Genomic DNA, 17075 nt, shown 5'->3' with positions numbered 1-17075 from the left:
GCAAGTATATTCTTGTTATTGTTGATGACTTTTCACGTTTTACATGGGTGTTCTTTCTGAAGCACAAATCTGAGGCAACTCTCAAGATTAAGATGTTTATTAAGCAGGTTGAAGTGCAACTGAGGAAAGTCGTTCGCAACATCAGAAGCGACAATTGGCTGGAATTTAAAAATAAAGAATTTGAAGACTTTTTGGCAGAAAAAGGAACCAGTCACAACTTCTCAGCCCCCTACACCCCTAAACAAAATGGGATTGTCGAAAGACGAAACCGATCTTTGTGTGAGGAGGCCCGAACCATGCTAAGTTTCGCTTCTCTACCTTTATATTTATGGGCTGATGCTATTGTTGCAGCATGTTTTACGCAGAACAGGTCCTATCTCAATAAGCATTTCACTCTCACTCCTTATGAGATCATCAACAACAGGAAGCCAAACATTAAATTCTTCCATGTATTCGGCTCACGATGCTTTATCTTCAATTCTAAAGAACATCGTAACAAGTTTGACGTTAAAGCCGATGAAGGGATTTTTCTGGGATACTCTCTTACTTCGAAAGCATATAGGGTTTTAAACAAGCGTTCGAGGAAGATTGAAGAAACGTATTATGTGACTTTCAATGACAGCTACGTCAAGAAGTTGAAGGCCACTGAAGAAACAGTTGGAGAAATTTTCTCTCAAACAGGTCAAGTCACGGCCTCGATTGCAAATTTATTTGAGCAGTTTGTGGAGTTATTCGATGAACCGGAGAAGGCTACTCTCTCAGAAGCCAATGCAGCAGACAAAAAAGTTGACAATCTGAAGCAAATCGTCGAAGACGCTGCCAAACGAATGGATGAAGGAGTATCAGTTTCAAATGAACCTCCTCAGCACGGTGCTTCAGTTGAGGGGGAGAATCCATCTTCTTCAAAACAGCTGGGTTCACAAGTTGAGGGGGAGAACTCTTCTCTAGCTACACCCGAAAGCTCTACTGCACCCGAAGGTACTGTAGCTTCCGAAAGCTCAAATGCACCCGAAAGTCCTGTAGCACCGGAAAGTCAAGATACACCTGAAAGCTCATCAGTCGAGGAGGAGAATGCCGATATGTTTTAAGACGATGATAGTCAATCTGAATTAGAAGAAATGGTAAACGCTGAATTGGATCCATCCTATGATCCAAATTACCCTCCTCTTGTCAAATGGACCAGAGATCATCCTGTTTCACAGGTAGTGGGTAATGTCTCCGAAAAGGTCCTGACCCGATCTCAACTGAAGGCAAAGCAAGCATCTATGTTCTCAAAAGTAGAGTTCTGCATGTTTAACTCTTTCGTCTCAAAAGTTGAACCGAAGACAGTAAATACTGCTCTTGATCACTCTGATTGGGTTCAAGCTATGCAAGACGAACTTAATGAGTTCGAAACAAATAAGGTTTGGCGCCTCATTCCAACTCCTAAAGATGCCTCGGTTATTGGTCTCAAATGGGTCTTCAGAAATAAAATGGACAAGGAAGGCAATGTGATAAGAAACAAAGCTCGTCTAGTGGTGAAAGGATACTACCAGGAGGAAGGAATCGATTATGAGGAAACTTTTACCCCTGTAGCTAGGCTGGAATCTGTTAGAATATTTCTTGCCTATGTTGCACACAAGAACTTTGAGGTCTACCAAATAGACGTAAAGTGCGCATTTCTAAATGGAGAACTTGAAGAAACGGTGTACGTGGAGCAACCTCCGGGATTCGTCAATGAAAAGTACCCCAATCACTGCTATATTCTGGACAAAGCAGTTTATGGGCTGAAACAAGCACCTAGGGCCTGGTATGAAACGCTAACCAAGTTTTTAAAGATGTCCAAATTCAAACAAGGTTTGGTTGACCCAACCTTCTTTCGTAAGAAGGAAGGTAACCACCTTATGATTGTTCAAATCTATGTCGATGATATCATCTTTGGCTCAACGAATCCTAGCTTAACAGCTGAATTCAGAAAGCTGATGGAGACTAAATTTGAAATGAGCTCAATGGGTCCGATTAACTTTTTCCTTGGTTTAAATATTAGACAGGGACCCGAAGGAATCTTTATTAACCAGGAAGCCTACACCAAGACTCTCCTTGCTAAATTCGGCATGATGGGGGACTCAAAGGTTAAAGTGTGACATCCCCATTTTTACGGACAGAAAAGACCGATTTTGTATATGTTTTATAAAAGTCAGAGTACTTCTTTTCATAAAAATGTTGCGGAATTTGTTCCCAGAAAAACACGATAAATACGTTATTAAAACATTTTCGAAGAGACGTATTTTATTCATTTTAAAACATTTGGGATGTCATTGTCAATACAGAAACATAAGCATAAACAGAACTTACATTTATTTACACTAGTGATCTACATCTCTTTAATCTCTCAGTGTAATGTGACTTCATATCAACACCTGTGATATAAATAAACTGAGTGGGTCAGGTTGGGAAACCTGGTGAGTACATAGGGTTTTCAACCCACAATAATATAATTATTATGTTTAAACAATCAAGCAATTAAACCCAATTACCCATCCCCATTATCTTCTTTACTCTTAAGGATCTACCCTAAGAATCAACTATTTCTCGTTCAATCATTCCTAAGGATTATCCTAAGGAATCGGCACGAAGTCCATCGTTACCAAAGCTTATAGATTACAACTGGTGAACACGTAGTCAAAACATCTGGTAAACACTTAGTTCAAAAGTAACTAGTGAACACACTTAGTTCAAAATACCTAGTGAACACACTCAATTCAAAGATACGTAGTGAACACACTCGGTTCAAAATACCTAATGAGCACCTAGTTCAAAAACACCTACAGGTTACGAGCTTACCAGCGTTCCACCAGACCGTCTAGTATCGCCCATGGTCATCATCTATACTCCACTAGATGACTGGATCACTGACAACATTGATGTCTCCCATCGTGTTATCACAAAACAACTATTTCATCTACCTATGTTTTACCCAACACATTTTGTAGATATAAAATACATATACAATTTAAATCATTTAAAACATGTATAAAAATCTTTCACCCAGCATAGACAGCAAGTATTCAGACAATATGCACACACAGCACGTAATTTATATTAAAATACTTCATATCTATGTGTAAGATGAAAGGGACTATGCACTCACCTGAGAAGGTGGTGACTCGGTACTCGAACAGCGCTTCGTTTACTTTAAAATAATTTCCTTCGACGAAACCTAGTATTATTACCACTAGATTTTAGTCTAATATTTACTGTGACTAATTATTAGTCTTATTATTATTATTATTATTATTATTATTATTATTATTATTATTATTATTATGATTATTATATAAGCGTTTAAACAATACTTTCCAACCACTATGTACAGACAAGAGCCAGACATAAAACACCGGAGGGCAGGACCATTTTGGCATATAGCACTTCTGAAATCCAACAACCTTATGCGGCCCTTTAAACCAGATTCTCCGTACCGCGAGTAGTTAAAAAGATATTATAATGACACTTATATAAGTCATAATAATAGTTCAAATATTTATTATAAATTTATAATAACAATACTAATTTTAAATATAAACTATATTTAAAATAGGGTAAGCATAACTTACTTACAATGGGATTTTAGCTAGGAGTCGGGCTCTGTAGGGGCAGAACTTCGTCGCTGAATCTTTCTAAGAAAGATTCGTGCAGCGCTTCAACGCTCACCTTACTATACTAAAACTACAAAAAGAGAAGTCAAATCACGAGGGACCGAAATGCTCGGGGGATAAGGAGAGAAAGACTCTTGAATCAAGAGAATGGTGCAAGAAATATGAGAGCCCAAGCCTTTTATTTATAGTAATTGAATTTACAAAAACTACCCTCCATAATTACTTAATGACCTTATAGTTATATAAACAACTAAACACCCCTTTATAATACTATTTTAAATAGATTTAACAATATTTGCACTAAACTAATGTCGAAAGGACTCAACATTAGTCTTATAATGACTGCATCGTCGATACCTTTCTAATGATATATACATATGTATATATATGTGTACGTATATATGATTTATACTTTATTTTAATACATAAATATGCTATTATAATTTGTAACTCGTTCATACAAACTCCGTTTTTTGACGTTCTTTATATCCACGTGTAGGTGGAGACGTACTCTACAACTTTCGTTTAGACTCTGTCAGCTAATTTTGACTTTATTTTTAAAGTTATATTTTTAACAGGCCGGGACAGGATTGGTCCGTTAAATCCTCATAACTTCTTCATACGAAGTCAGATTTGGGCGTTATTTTTATCGAAGTCCTTAGTTTAACATATTCTACGACTTTCATTTAGAGCGCCAAGGCTAAATCTCGCTCTATCGTAAATTCACTATTTACGCCTCCCGGTATTGAGCCGGTTCCGTCGCGAAACTTTGACGGGTCATAACTTCTTCGTTATAACTCGGATTTCGGCGTTCTTTATATGTACGGAAACCTAGTGACATATACTACAAATTAGTTCAAATTATTTATAAGCTTCTGTCGAAAAGTCGTTTTCGACATTTATTGCCTCTAATTTAACTAGCCCGGATTTGCGGGCGTTACATAAAGTTCCAATGGCGTTCGGCACCAAGCTCACTCCATCCTTGGATAAGCCAGCAGTCGATATTACGCTATATCGCCAGATGATCGGTTCTTTAATGTACCTTACTGCTAGCAGGCCTGATATAATGTTTTATGTTTGTTATTGTGCTAGATTTCAGGCGAATCCTCGTGAACCTCATATGCTTGCTGTGAAGAATATACTCCGGTATCTAAAACGAACTACCTCTCTTGGCTTATGGTATCCATCAAACTTAGGTTTCTTCGTTCAAGCCTACTCAGATGCAGACCTTGGAGGTTGTGGACTAGACAGGAAAAGCACCACTAGAGGCTGCCAATTCCTTGACGGAAAGTTGGTTAGCTGGAAATCAAAGAAATAGACTTGTGTATCTCTGTCTACCGCTGAAGCAGAATACATCGCAGCTGTCTCCTGTACATCTCAAGTGATTTGGATCCAAAGCCAACTCCGGGACTATGGACTCAATATGAAAAAGATCCCACTATATTGTGACTCCGAGAGTGCAATTAGGATCTGTCATAACCCAGTGCAACACTCCAAGACTAAGCACATAGCATTGAGGTATCACTTTATTAAGGATCATGTGGAAGATGGGAACGTCGAAATTCATTTTGTTCGAACCACTGATCAACTGGCTGACATCTTCACCAAAGCTCTTCCTGAAGCTTCTTTCAACAAAATTCTACAAGGGCTAGGAATGATGGAATCGGAGTCAGTACCAAAAATTACCTCTCAAGATTAAAAGTAAGAAGCAAAATAGACCGAACGTTCGGGTTCGGGTCTTGTTCTGGTGTACCGAAATGAACCGAACGCTCGGGTTCGGTTGTATCATCTGATCTTCACTTATCACTCAAAGGTAGTTTCTTTGGTTGTAAATGTTTTGTATTATTTTTCCAATTTCATTTATCTTATTGTCAAAGTTCTTTTCTTTTTCAAACTTATTTTCTTTTGGCAACCGAAATACACCGAACGTTCGGGTTCGGTTCCAAAAATTTTCTCACTCGAAATAGACCAAACGCTCGGGTTCGGTTCCAAAAATTTTCTCAACCGAAATAAACCGAACGCTCAGGTTCGGTTCCAACATTTTTTTTATTCTTTTTTTTATGTCTTATTTTCCTTTTTATCAAAAATTCCAATAATATTTTTTATTATTTTTTTTAAATTATTTTTTTTTTAATTCAAAAACTCCAAAAATATTTTTTTATTATTATTTATTTTTCTCTTTCTTTATTTTATTTTAATTTTGGCTCTTATCTTTTTGTATGTTTCTTTGTGGGTAAATCATTTCACTAGCTAAGTGTCCCTAAAAGCATGTTGCTGTATGTATCCAAAGTCTCACCTGATTCTGAATAAAAGCCTTACTGACTTGGTACAAACAAACATTGTCTTCCCAATTAGGCTCTCATATTTATTCTAATCATGAGCTACCTAACTCTCCTCTCACATGAGATAAGAGTTTTCTGCTTAGTCCTTATTTTTCACAGCAGAGGTACTTTGGTCTCTTTACACCATCTACATTACTTTTTCTCCATCTCATTCGCTTCACAAACGTAACCCTTGAGACTCTCAGACATTACCACTGAGGTTTATGGTTACACAATTTTTGTGTTCATGATCTTAGCTTTGTGTCACTACGTGCTAAGTGAAACCCTCAATTCAATACCTATTATGCATTGACGGTGAACAATTAACTTGCTCTAGCTTTCACTAATGAATTGACGGAATTATCCATGGGGGTACAACATGAAATCTCCATTTTTCCTTTGAGTGATTCCTATGAAATTTTTAAATCCAATAACATTTCTTCCCTTGGGATCCAATTTTAGTTTTTTTGAGATTTCTCATACATTCGTTTACCTTTCCACTTAAATTATCTCCAACCTACTTGTTCAACAGACTACATTGGTCTCACAAGTACTTCGTTCGATTTCTATCTTATATCAAGATCAGGAATTATGAATCGAAGCGAAAGCCACCCTATTAAACCTAATTAAAAGAAGCCTTTCAACACTTCTTAACAAGTGTCTGATCGTTATTCAACGGGAAACCACACAAACACTTTAAGGTCTCTCTTGACCTTGAAGGAAGAGATTCGTGCCCGGGATCAATTGTTTCGTGTCTTTATTGACATCACCTAATCCCTCAAAAGTGTTGCTTTATTTCTTTTTCTTTCACACACTCAGCACGAAAAAAAAATTTTGATTTTCCAAAATTCTGGTTTCATTAATTTCAAGACATTTTAATTGGATTGGTTGTTATAAAAAGGTTGTGGTTGATATTGATCCACGTGGGCGATTTTATTTTAAAGATGTCGTTAAACTCTAAAGGGATAAGATGACAAAATGATGACTCAGGCGGGAGTCCAATCGATTTGATTTCAAACGGCGCAAGACAGCCACGCGTGCGAATTGGAACCGTTTCATCTGAAAATGGCGCCTGATGGGAAGGCGTGTAATTAGGGACTGACACTCTCTCTCCTGCGTACTCATCGGCAACACCCACTGTCACGCGCCAATCGCCTCCGAAAAACTCTTCGTTTTTCAATCGAAGATTTGGGAAAGATTCTTCTCTCTCCTTTACCCACAGTATAAAAGGTAATGTAAACCACCATTTACCTCTTTACTGCACCTATATTTCCAGAGAGCAAGAAATCCTCCAACCTCTATTGTTCATCATCTCTCCCATCTTCATCACAACAATGGCAGATTCTTCATCAATTCACGCAACTTCTCACATCTTGCCTATTCGTCCCCAGCAGAGTTTGATCATTGATCTTACACCTCAGGCATAAGAACCAACGTATCTGATACGGGGGTTCATACTAACGCACCCAAATCCACCTTAGTACCCGAACACACCACCCAACCCGAACCTACTACTACTACTACTACCGAGCCTCCAGCTTCACCACCACCATCTTCTCCTGCTCATGCATCAGAGGATGACGAACCACTCCTTGGCGGGGAGGACTTGACCTTTGATTCGGTCTATTACAGTCCGTTTCAAGTTCAAAGTGATGATGATGACGATGCTCCTGTCACTAAGAGGCATCTCAAGGAGCTACATGACAAAATCAATTCGCTCATCGCCTCATCTTCCACATCACGGTCCTCAATCTCTGAAGTTGCCATTCAGAAAATCATTGATGCTTTTTCCAAAGCTCATCAAGTTTCTCTTAATTCCGCCACTGCAGCCATTGACGCCTCAACCAAAGCTTGCGAGGCAGCGACCGAAACAGTCGATAAACTATTCACTGATGCTTCTTCCTTGTTGAAATCTTTACAGGAAAATGCTGAAGCCACCACGAAAAAGCTGGAACCCATTTTCAACCAGCTGGCTAACTCAGTCGCATCAGAGCTGAAGTCGTTCGCTTCACTTCATCAAACAATTTCTGACGACAACTCCGCTTTCAGAACAATCATTGAGGAGCGTCTCTCCAAGCTTCAAGAAGACTTAGTTGCTGAGAACTCTCTCATGGATACTCTCGCAAGGAAGACTACTGCTCTGAAGGTCAAGAGTATTCAACTCTCCAACTCTCAACAGGAGATTGACTCTCTTCAATCTGAAAGAGAGGTGGTTAAATCATGTGTTTCGGATGTCCACTCAGCTATCTCAAACATCCTTGAAGCTCATGACCTGATCCTCAATTATTCTGTGAGGCGTGACCTTGCAGAGAAGCTTGCTCCCTCCTTCTCTCTACTTAGCAAAATCGAAGGGCTCCTTGATTTCGTGTCCATTCTGAAACAAGGGGGAGAAAAAGAACAAGTGTCTCAACCACCTCCTACTTCAGCAACTCACACAACCGAACCTCCTCCGGTAGGCCAAGCCTCAGGTTCCGGTGTGAAAGACAAAGGAAAGAATACTGCTGAGGAGAGTGACGATGATGATAAGGAGACAATTGCTGACCTTTTGAAGCAACAGGGTCGAGATAAAGAGGCTGACATCAATGCTCGTGTGGCTAGAGAGGCTGAAGAAGCCAAAAGAAGACAGAAAGAAGCCCACGACCTTCTCGAGAGCAGGAAAACTCTTTTTCCACCTTGGACTCTTGAGAAGCTGATTAAAGAAGCCATCGAAACACCAAGTATCTTGTGGCTAGAACCTGTGATCTCTTTAGATTGTTCTAACACTGTCGACTCTCAGTTCGATATACCACTGACCCGAAAGGCGTTTGTTTTTCATGCCTTTGACAACATTGCTGAGTTCCCCCATCCTCATCCACAGGTTGATCGGGACTTAGTCGAATTTTATCTGAGGGCAGCTCAACCACAATACCAAACTTGGAGCGCTAAGAAAATCGTCAATGTTCGAGTCCTAAAGCCGTTCAGGGAAGGCAAATTCACCAACGTACGGTTCAAGGTACTAAGGGGATCTGCCAAAGCCGAACATGCCATCTCACTTGCAGATCTTCCCAACCTTAATCCCCATGACTGGATTATCTTGCACAACATCCTTCTTACAAACGAAGCTGAATATGGCCCGATCATTGACCACTTTAAGAGGATGCTTGTATGTTATGTCATGGAAGTTGCTCTGATGGATCAGGAGATAGCGAGCGTATTCAAGAAAAATCCCACCATATCTCCTGTTGGCTCTTCCAGTGATCTCAACATGATGCAGATGGGGAAGATTGACCCAAAGAGAAACTCCATCATGTTTACCAGGAACGAAGGACAGAAATGTCTTTTCGCCTTGGCAGACAAACATCTCTACACCACTGCATGTTTGGAACACGTTTTAGGGATCATCCATCGATGCAAGAAGCACACAGCGGATGATATCAAGTACTTTGATGACATGATCCAATGGTACATTCGCTTCAGACAGACAATCCTTGCACTTATCACACGTCTGTTCGATACAGTAAAGAAGGCTCCTGCTGCTGGTCCAAGCAAGAAGAAATGATAGTCTCGCTCCAAATTGACGCAAAGGGGGAGATTGTTAGAATCAGTATTGTGTTGCGTCTATTGGTCTCGTTAGCTAGTCCAATGTTTATCTCCGGTATGGGCCTGTCCATCCGTGAGTTTTGTAGGGTTTAGTATAAATAGATGCTTGCATGCATCCTAGAACATAATGATTAGCAAGGATTAGAAACGATAAGAGAAGTATTGTTCAGCATATTTATCGTTCTTATTTTGTAACCCTAGAATCCTCTACAGTAGAAGTTCTTAGTCGAGCTCTGCTGAGGATCGAATAATCTAATCATTCGACACATTCTGATTCATACTTGTGTTTCGTTTTTACTATCTTTACGTTCATTACTTACCTGTTACAAAGATCTAATCGATCAAAGAGTTCTTTTATAACTCATCAATTATTAAATTAAATATAATTAAAAAATACCTTCTAATTTCATTCTAAAGGCATTTTAGTCAATTAACATAAATTTAAAAAAGGAAAATTGCATATTTTAAGGAAAATAGATTCTATTAATTTTAAAAATCTGATTGTATGTATGATAATTCTCCTAATTCGAAAATTCTGACGGAATATTTTTATCAACATATTAAAAAATAATAAATATTATTAAACCATACAAGAATACACATTCTGACATAATATATATTTTGATTTAATAAACTTCTTGAAGAATAACAAAATTTTGGATACAAGTTAAAAAAATTTCATTACATTCTTAGAAAAAGAAAAATCAAAATTATATACTATTCTATGAGAATGTTACACTTATTAATAACAAAAAAACACAATATATAAATTATTCTTCCAGAATATACTACTACATTTATTTTTTTTCATTATATTGTATACTATTCTGGTAGAATAATCCATTCTTTTTGGAAGATTGGTGGTCATTGTTCATCATCATCCCATACAATGTTCATATTCACAATTCTATTCTGGGAGAATCAGAATTCAAGATTTCATTCCAGTAGAATATTGTAAGCTTCATATGTACCATATTTTGCTTTGATATCTCTCATTTCGTACCTACAAAAATAATAGTATTCAACACTTGATCATTAAAAATAATGGTAATCAACACTAATAAAACAATATAACAAATGTAAATTAATTTTCAATTTTTTTAAAAGTGAAGGAAGAGAGTTGTTCACTTTGTTGCATCTCCCCTATTCTGAAGCTTGATGATCACTGCATTATTTACAAAAAGTAACAATAAAAAAAATGTCCAGAATCACATTCCATTCCGTTGTAATGCTCAATTCCATTCCCTCGTTGTTTACTGCATACCAAAGGATTACATACCTGTAAATATATTTTGCGGGCAGCTTCAAATCATAGTTATGTATGAATTCTTCTTTTTTTCATGTTGCAATCCAAAATATAGGTGGTGAAAAGAATTATAAATCTTGCCAAAGATCATATATGGGTATCAAGGAACTCTATTAACTATAAACTGAAAGAGTTTTGTAATACTTACATTTGCAGGATTCATTGAAGGACCTGTGTAGCTTGAACCAACAAGAATCACCACCATAGTTGCCATGGAAATCATCCAATTCTTCAAGAGCAAGCTGTTAGGGCCCTTGATGATGATCAAGAGAACAACAAAAGTGATAACGAAAGTCAAAAATCCCTCAACAATGGCTCCAGTATGCAAATCTACTTTTAGAGTAGGTCCTTCTAGCAGATGTTTGTACTCTAATGGCATCAACTCCAAAAGAGACATCACACCACCAGCTGCACCAATCGCCTGTCAACAATACATAAACCAAACACTATTTTTACATGTTTAACACCAATAATCAACAAATACTGATCCAATTATGCACTATTCATAGTTGAATGTAACGATCTGTTTTCGCAATTTCAACCTAACAATTTGGGGAATTGGAAACCCTTAATTCGTCAAAAATCATGACTATGAAAAGTAATTTTTGGTTAAATTACCTGAGCAGGAAAGCGGACGGCGGTGGACATGAGTGTATCATCGTCGCCACCGGCACCGGTGATACTAAACGCAATTGTACCGATCGCATTGAAGCTAGCGCCACCGAAGGCATCGACAATCAATCCAAACACGATGGAAGCCAGCCCTCCGGCACCCATCGAAAGAAGAACAGAAGAGAAGACAGAGAGAAGACTGAAGGTTTGTTGCCGCCTGCACCCTGCTATGTTGTGTTGTGTCTACAGACTGCTAGTTTCGATGCCGCCTCTTCGAAGTTATCCAACACCGGTAATTGAATGAGGTCTTCGAATTCATCCAACACGGGTAGTTGAATGAGGCGGTAATCGATGAAGGTGTATATAAGAAAAGAAATTAGGTTAAAACTGAATGCTAGCGTGATTACAAGGACTATTTGTGGAAGCTATTAATCAAATTACTAAAATACCCTTGTTTATTTATTTAATTATTTAAATATTTATTTAATTTTGATAGGCCCACTGTTCTTTATACAATAACACAATACTTAGTTTAAACACCTGAACCTATCTCTCTCTCTCTCTCTCTCTCTCTCTATATATATATATATATATATATATATATATATATATATCTTATTTTATATAAAACTATCTTTTATATAAATTAAACTAGTTTATTAAGATATAAATATAACTTATAAATAATCATACTTTATGATATATTTCATAAGTTGTTATTTCTCCAATAAATATTATCTCCACAAATAATAAATTCCTAATTAGTAAAATATTATTTCCATGAAATTATAATTTTCCAAATAAATACCAGTGTTGATATATTTATTAATAATCAAATTATATTAATAAATAATCGATTGATGGTAACTTGCTATATGGTGTGACCTTATAGGATTATATATTATTAGCAATATCATTATATAATGACTCTTGGGCATACAAGATATTTCATTACCTCTATGGGGTCCGATGTACCATCTACACGGATCACAAGAGCCTGAGGTATTTAATGGAACAGTCGAATCTAAATATGAGGCAGTGTTGCTGGTTGGATGTAGAGAAGGATTATGATTGTGAGATCCTTTACCACCCAGGGAAGGCCAATTTGGTGGTCGATGCTCTTAGCCGCAAGGCGGTCGAGACTTCAATCAGAGACCTATGTTTGAGGATGACCATGATTACCCCATTGTTGGAGCAAATTCATGAGGCATAAGTTGAGGCTATGAAGGAAGAGCACCGAAAGAGAAAGTGTATTGTGCGTCAGGTGGCTTCCTTTGATTTATGATAGCTGTGGATTGTTGACTCTGCACCGGAGAGGCTGGGTTCCGTATTGGGGTGGTGAAGTTCTGATGGAGGAGGCTCACAAGTCGAGGTTCTCCATTCATCCCAGGGCGACAAAGATGTATAGGGATATTCATCCAGATTATTGGTAGCCTTGCATAAAGTGAGATATGGCATGGTACGTGGAGCGGTGCTTGAATTGAAGGAGAGTCAAGGCCGAGCATCAACGACCTCATGGAAAGATGCAGCCATTGGGGATTTCCGTATGGAAATGGGAAGACATCACTATAGATTTTATCACCAATCTTCCTAGGACTGCGCGCGGAGTGGACTCTATTTGGGTCATCGTGGATCGTTTGACCAAGAACATGCATATCATTCCGATCCAGGAGAGTATATCTGCAGAGAAGTTGGCCAAGATTTATATTAGGGAGGTAGTGGCACGTCATGGCGTGCCGATATAAGTAGTTTCAGACAGGGATGTTCGCTTTACTTCCAGGTTTTGGATGCGGTTTCATGATGAGTTAGGCACTCGTCTCCATTTTAGTACAACATTTCATCCGCATAACGATGGTCAGGGTGAGCGTGCTATCCAGACTCTTGAGCATATGTTGCATGCTTGTGTGTTGGACTTCGGTGGGAGTTGGGATACATATCTTCCCTTAGTGGAATTTTCGTATCAAAACAGTTATCACACTAGCATTGGTCGACCTCCTTCTGAGATGCTCTATTGGAGGAAATGCAAGACCCCGATTTGTTGGGGCGAGGTCGGTCAGCGAGTTATGGGGAGTACTGAGATGGTACGCAAGACCAATAAGTTAATTTAGAAGGTTCGAAGCAGGCTTCAGACAACTCAGAGTCGGTAAAATAGTTATGTCGACAGAGATATGGTTCTCCTGAAGGTGTCACCTTGGAAAGGTGTCATCTTGTTCAGGAAGCGGGGCAAGTTGGGCCCCAAGTATATAGGTCTATTCAGGTTTTGGCTCGGGTGGGCCGGGTTGCTTATCGCTTGGATCTTCTGGATGAGCTTAGTCTGATTCATAGTACGTTCCACGTCTCCCAGTTGTGGAAGTGTTTAGTGGATGATTCTGTAGTGGTACAATTAGAGGATATGCATGTGGATCGAAAGACGAAGACCTTGAAGAACAAGGTAGTCGAGCTGATGAAGGTGCAGTGGCAGCACCACAAGGGATCAGAGTGGACTTGGGAACCTGAGGAGGAGATGAGGGAGCACTATCCAGAGTTGTTTGGGGCAAAGGACTTCGAAGACGAAGTCTGCTCCAAGTGGGGGAGAATTGTAACACCCTATAGTTCTAAGGTAATATTTACTTAATTATTTATTTAATTTTCTAAATCAGTTCATTTGTATTGGGCTTAGTGGATTGGGCCTTTTGTGTGTGGGCTTAGTCGAGGTCGTATTGAGCTTAGTGGATTGGGCCTTTTTGGTGCTAGAGTCATAAAGTTGCAATCTTTGAAGCTTGAAACCATCCATGTATGAGTTTGAGATCATTTAATTGAAGTAGAGTGTTGTATTTCGGGTTTGGGTTCATTTGGGGCATGCAAAGCCACCAAGTTAATGACTTTATGATTTAAGACGTTGCATATGACTCAGATATGTGACTGGGACCCTTGGACTTAAGTAATTAAGAACTTAATAGAGAAATATCTTAATGGGTGAGTGCGCTAGGTGTACAAGCTCATACGCGCATCGTACAAGCCATACAACGTGTATGCTTAGCGTACAGTTGAGTACGCCCTGCGTACTCAGTGATTGGGCTTTGCGTCTTTTGGGCCTCGGTTGGGCTACTTCCTTGGACATTGTTGTTTTGGGGCTTAATGAGCCATCTGAAATCGAGCCTTTGGACTAAGTAAGTTTATTAGGCCTAGGGGTAAGGCCTATATTTGGGGTTTGGGCTCAATTTGGAAAATTAGGCCATAAATCGGCCATATAGGAACAAGTGGTTTTTGGCCTTGGTCTTGGATCATATTAGGTTAGGGGTAAAATGGTCATTTTACCCTAAGAATGGATTATTGAACATAGAATGGAAAACAAGTGTTAATTGGGTGTTATTGTGTACAGTTAGCTGGAGGAGTCGTCAGGACAACAACTAGGGATTTATTTCATTGAGACTCAGCATTCGAGGTGAGTTTTCTCACTGGGTTTAGCGGGTCTAAGGCACCAAAGCCGACCCTTGATTTGTTATGTTAATATACTTGTTGTATGTATGATACTTGTATGTGCTTGTATACGTGTGTTTATTGGGCGGGGCCCGTTATGCGAGTATGGGAAGGGCCCATATACCATTGGGCGGGGCTCGTTATGCGAGTGTGGGTGGGGCCCATATCTCATTGGGCGGGGCCTGTTATATGACATGTATGGTATGTGGTATCTTGGGGAACTCACTAAGCTTTGTGCTTAAGGTTTTTATTTTATGTTTCAGGTACTTCTGGTTCCAAGTGGAAGAGCTCGGGTTGACTGCATCGCACATACCATATAGGTTGTGTTTATGGGACATACTCTGGTTTTTATGATGCCGACATACTTATTTTATTGGGTTTTATGAACAATTTTTTGGAATAATGTTTTTACTTAAGTCAAAAATTAAATTTTTGGGTCATGTTTTAATGATGTTTCAGTATTTGTGAGTAAAAGAAACGACAAAAATGAATTTGTGAGATATAAGGCAAGATCTGTTGCACAAGGTTTTACCAAAAGACCCAAAATTAATTATGAAGAAACATACTCTCATATGGTTGATGCAATTACATTTCATTACCTAACAAGTCTAGAAACACATGCAAAACTGGATATGTATCTAATAGATGTAGTTATCGCATATTTATATGGTTCACTTGAGAATGACATTTATATGAAAATACCAGGAGGTTTTATGGTTCTAAAAATCAAAGACTTATAATTCTCAAGAAGTACATTTGGTAAAATTAAATAAATCTTTGTATGGATTGAAACAATCTGGTCTTATACGGTTCAATCGATTAAGTACATTTTTTGGGGAAAGAATGCTACGAAAATGATCATATAATCCCATGTGTATTCATAAAAAGATTTGGATCATAATTTCTCATAATTGTTATTTATGTAGATGACTTGAACATAATTGGAACTCCTACAGAATTGGAAAAAGACACTTCCAATTTGAAAGGAAATTTTGAAATGAAAGATCTTCATAAAACGAAATTTGTTTGGGTCTTCAAATTAAGCAAACCAAAAATGAAGTTTTTGTTCATCAATCCAGTTATCTAGAAAAGGTGCTTAAGAGGTTTTAAATGGGTAACTAACATCCATTGAGTAACCCGATGGTGGTAAGGCACCTAGATTCCAAAAAGCAAAAATTTCGGCCTTGTGAAAAATATAAAAAACTTCTTGGTCCAAAAGTATCATATCTTAGTGTCATTGGTGCACTAATGTATCTTGCTAATAATATAGACATGATATATTTTTTGTTGTAACCTTATTAGCAAGATATTGTTTTTGCCCAACAAAAAGACACTAAAATGGAGTCAAACACATTCTTCGATATCTCAGTGGTACAATAAATATGGGCTTATACTGCTCAAATTCATCAAATGCTGAGTTGATTGATAATAAGCAAAGTATTTGGCGTGAATATCCCCAATGGGATTGTATTGATAAATATATAGATACATGAGGCTACAGATAAGAACTAACAATATTTCCTAAACTCTAGGATCTAATCTATACAAACGATTATATCAATAATTGTGAACAAACTTATCATACACTTTTACATTCCCCCTCAATCTTAACCGTAACAAGTTTAAGATTGTATCTTAAATGATTTAACATATCACGTGTAGTCGGCTTTGTGAATCCGTCTGCAAGTTGGTCATTAGAAGAAATGAATCGAACATCTAAAGCACCCATTGCCACTTTCTCTCTAACAAAATGGAAATCTAGTTTGATATGTTTGGTTCTTGCATGAAAGACTGGATTTGCAGTTAGATATGTAGCTCCCAAGTCATCACACCAAAGCACAGGAGGTCATGGCTGATTAATCTGCAATTCCTTGAGTAACGATTGTATCCATGTTGCCTCTATCGTACCATTAGCTAAAGCCTTGTACTCTGCCTCTGTGTTAGACCTAGAAACAGTAGGTTGCTTTCTTGAGCTCCATGAAATCAAATTTGGACCCAAGAAAATAGCAAAACCTCCAGTTGATCTTCGATAGTCTAAACAACCTGCCCAATCAGCATCTGTAAATACACTCAACAGTGTAAAAGAGGACCTCTATATATGAGGCCCAATTGATATAGTATTTTTGATGTATCGCAAAATTCGCTTCACAGCTTCCATGTGTA

At 38.2% G+C, this 17075-nt stretch overlaps 1 protein-coding gene across 1 annotated transcript; it reads right to left on the bottom strand.

The window, feature by feature from the left end:
* Positions 1–10471: 10471 nt before the first annotated feature.
* Positions 10472–16641, bottom strand: LOC145076349 (aquaporin SIP1-2-like). The gene is made up of 6 exons (XM_079022256.1): positions 16506–16641; positions 11460–11677; positions 10990–11262; positions 10748–10814; positions 10664–10700; positions 10472–10538 (listed from the first exon to the last, which is right to left on the bottom strand). Exons 1-6 carry the CDS (start codon positions 16639–16641, stop codon positions 10472–10474), a joined length of 798 nt encoding a protein of 265 aa, XP_078878382.1.
* Positions 16642–17075: the final 434 nt, after the last annotated feature.

This window comes from Lactuca serriola, chromosome 9 (assembly GCF_051521515.1).
Source record: "Lactuca serriola cultivar US96UC23 chromosome 9, Lser_US96UC23_V15, whole genome shotgun sequence".
Lineage (NCBI taxonomy): Eukaryota > Viridiplantae > Streptophyta > Magnoliopsida > Asterales > Asteraceae > Lactuca > Lactuca serriola.
The sequence above is the reverse complement of the archived record's forward strand: the minus strand, read 5'-3'. Positions and strand labels throughout refer to the sequence as shown.

Excerpts from the sequence above, each read along its gene's own strand:
- LOC145076349 (XM_079022256.1), bottom strand. The coding sequence starts at position 16,641 with ATGGGTGCTTTAGATGTTCGATTCATTTCTTCTAATGACCAACTTGCA. Across the intron at positions 10,815-10,989 it reads CTTCAATGAATCCTGCAAAT|GTATGTAATCCTTTGGTATG; the intron begins GTAAGTATTACA and ends ATATATTTACAG. Across the intron at positions 10,539-10,663 it reads AATAGGGGAGATGCAACAAA|GTACGAAATGAGAGATATCA; the intron begins GTGAACAACTCT and ends TTATTTTTGTAG.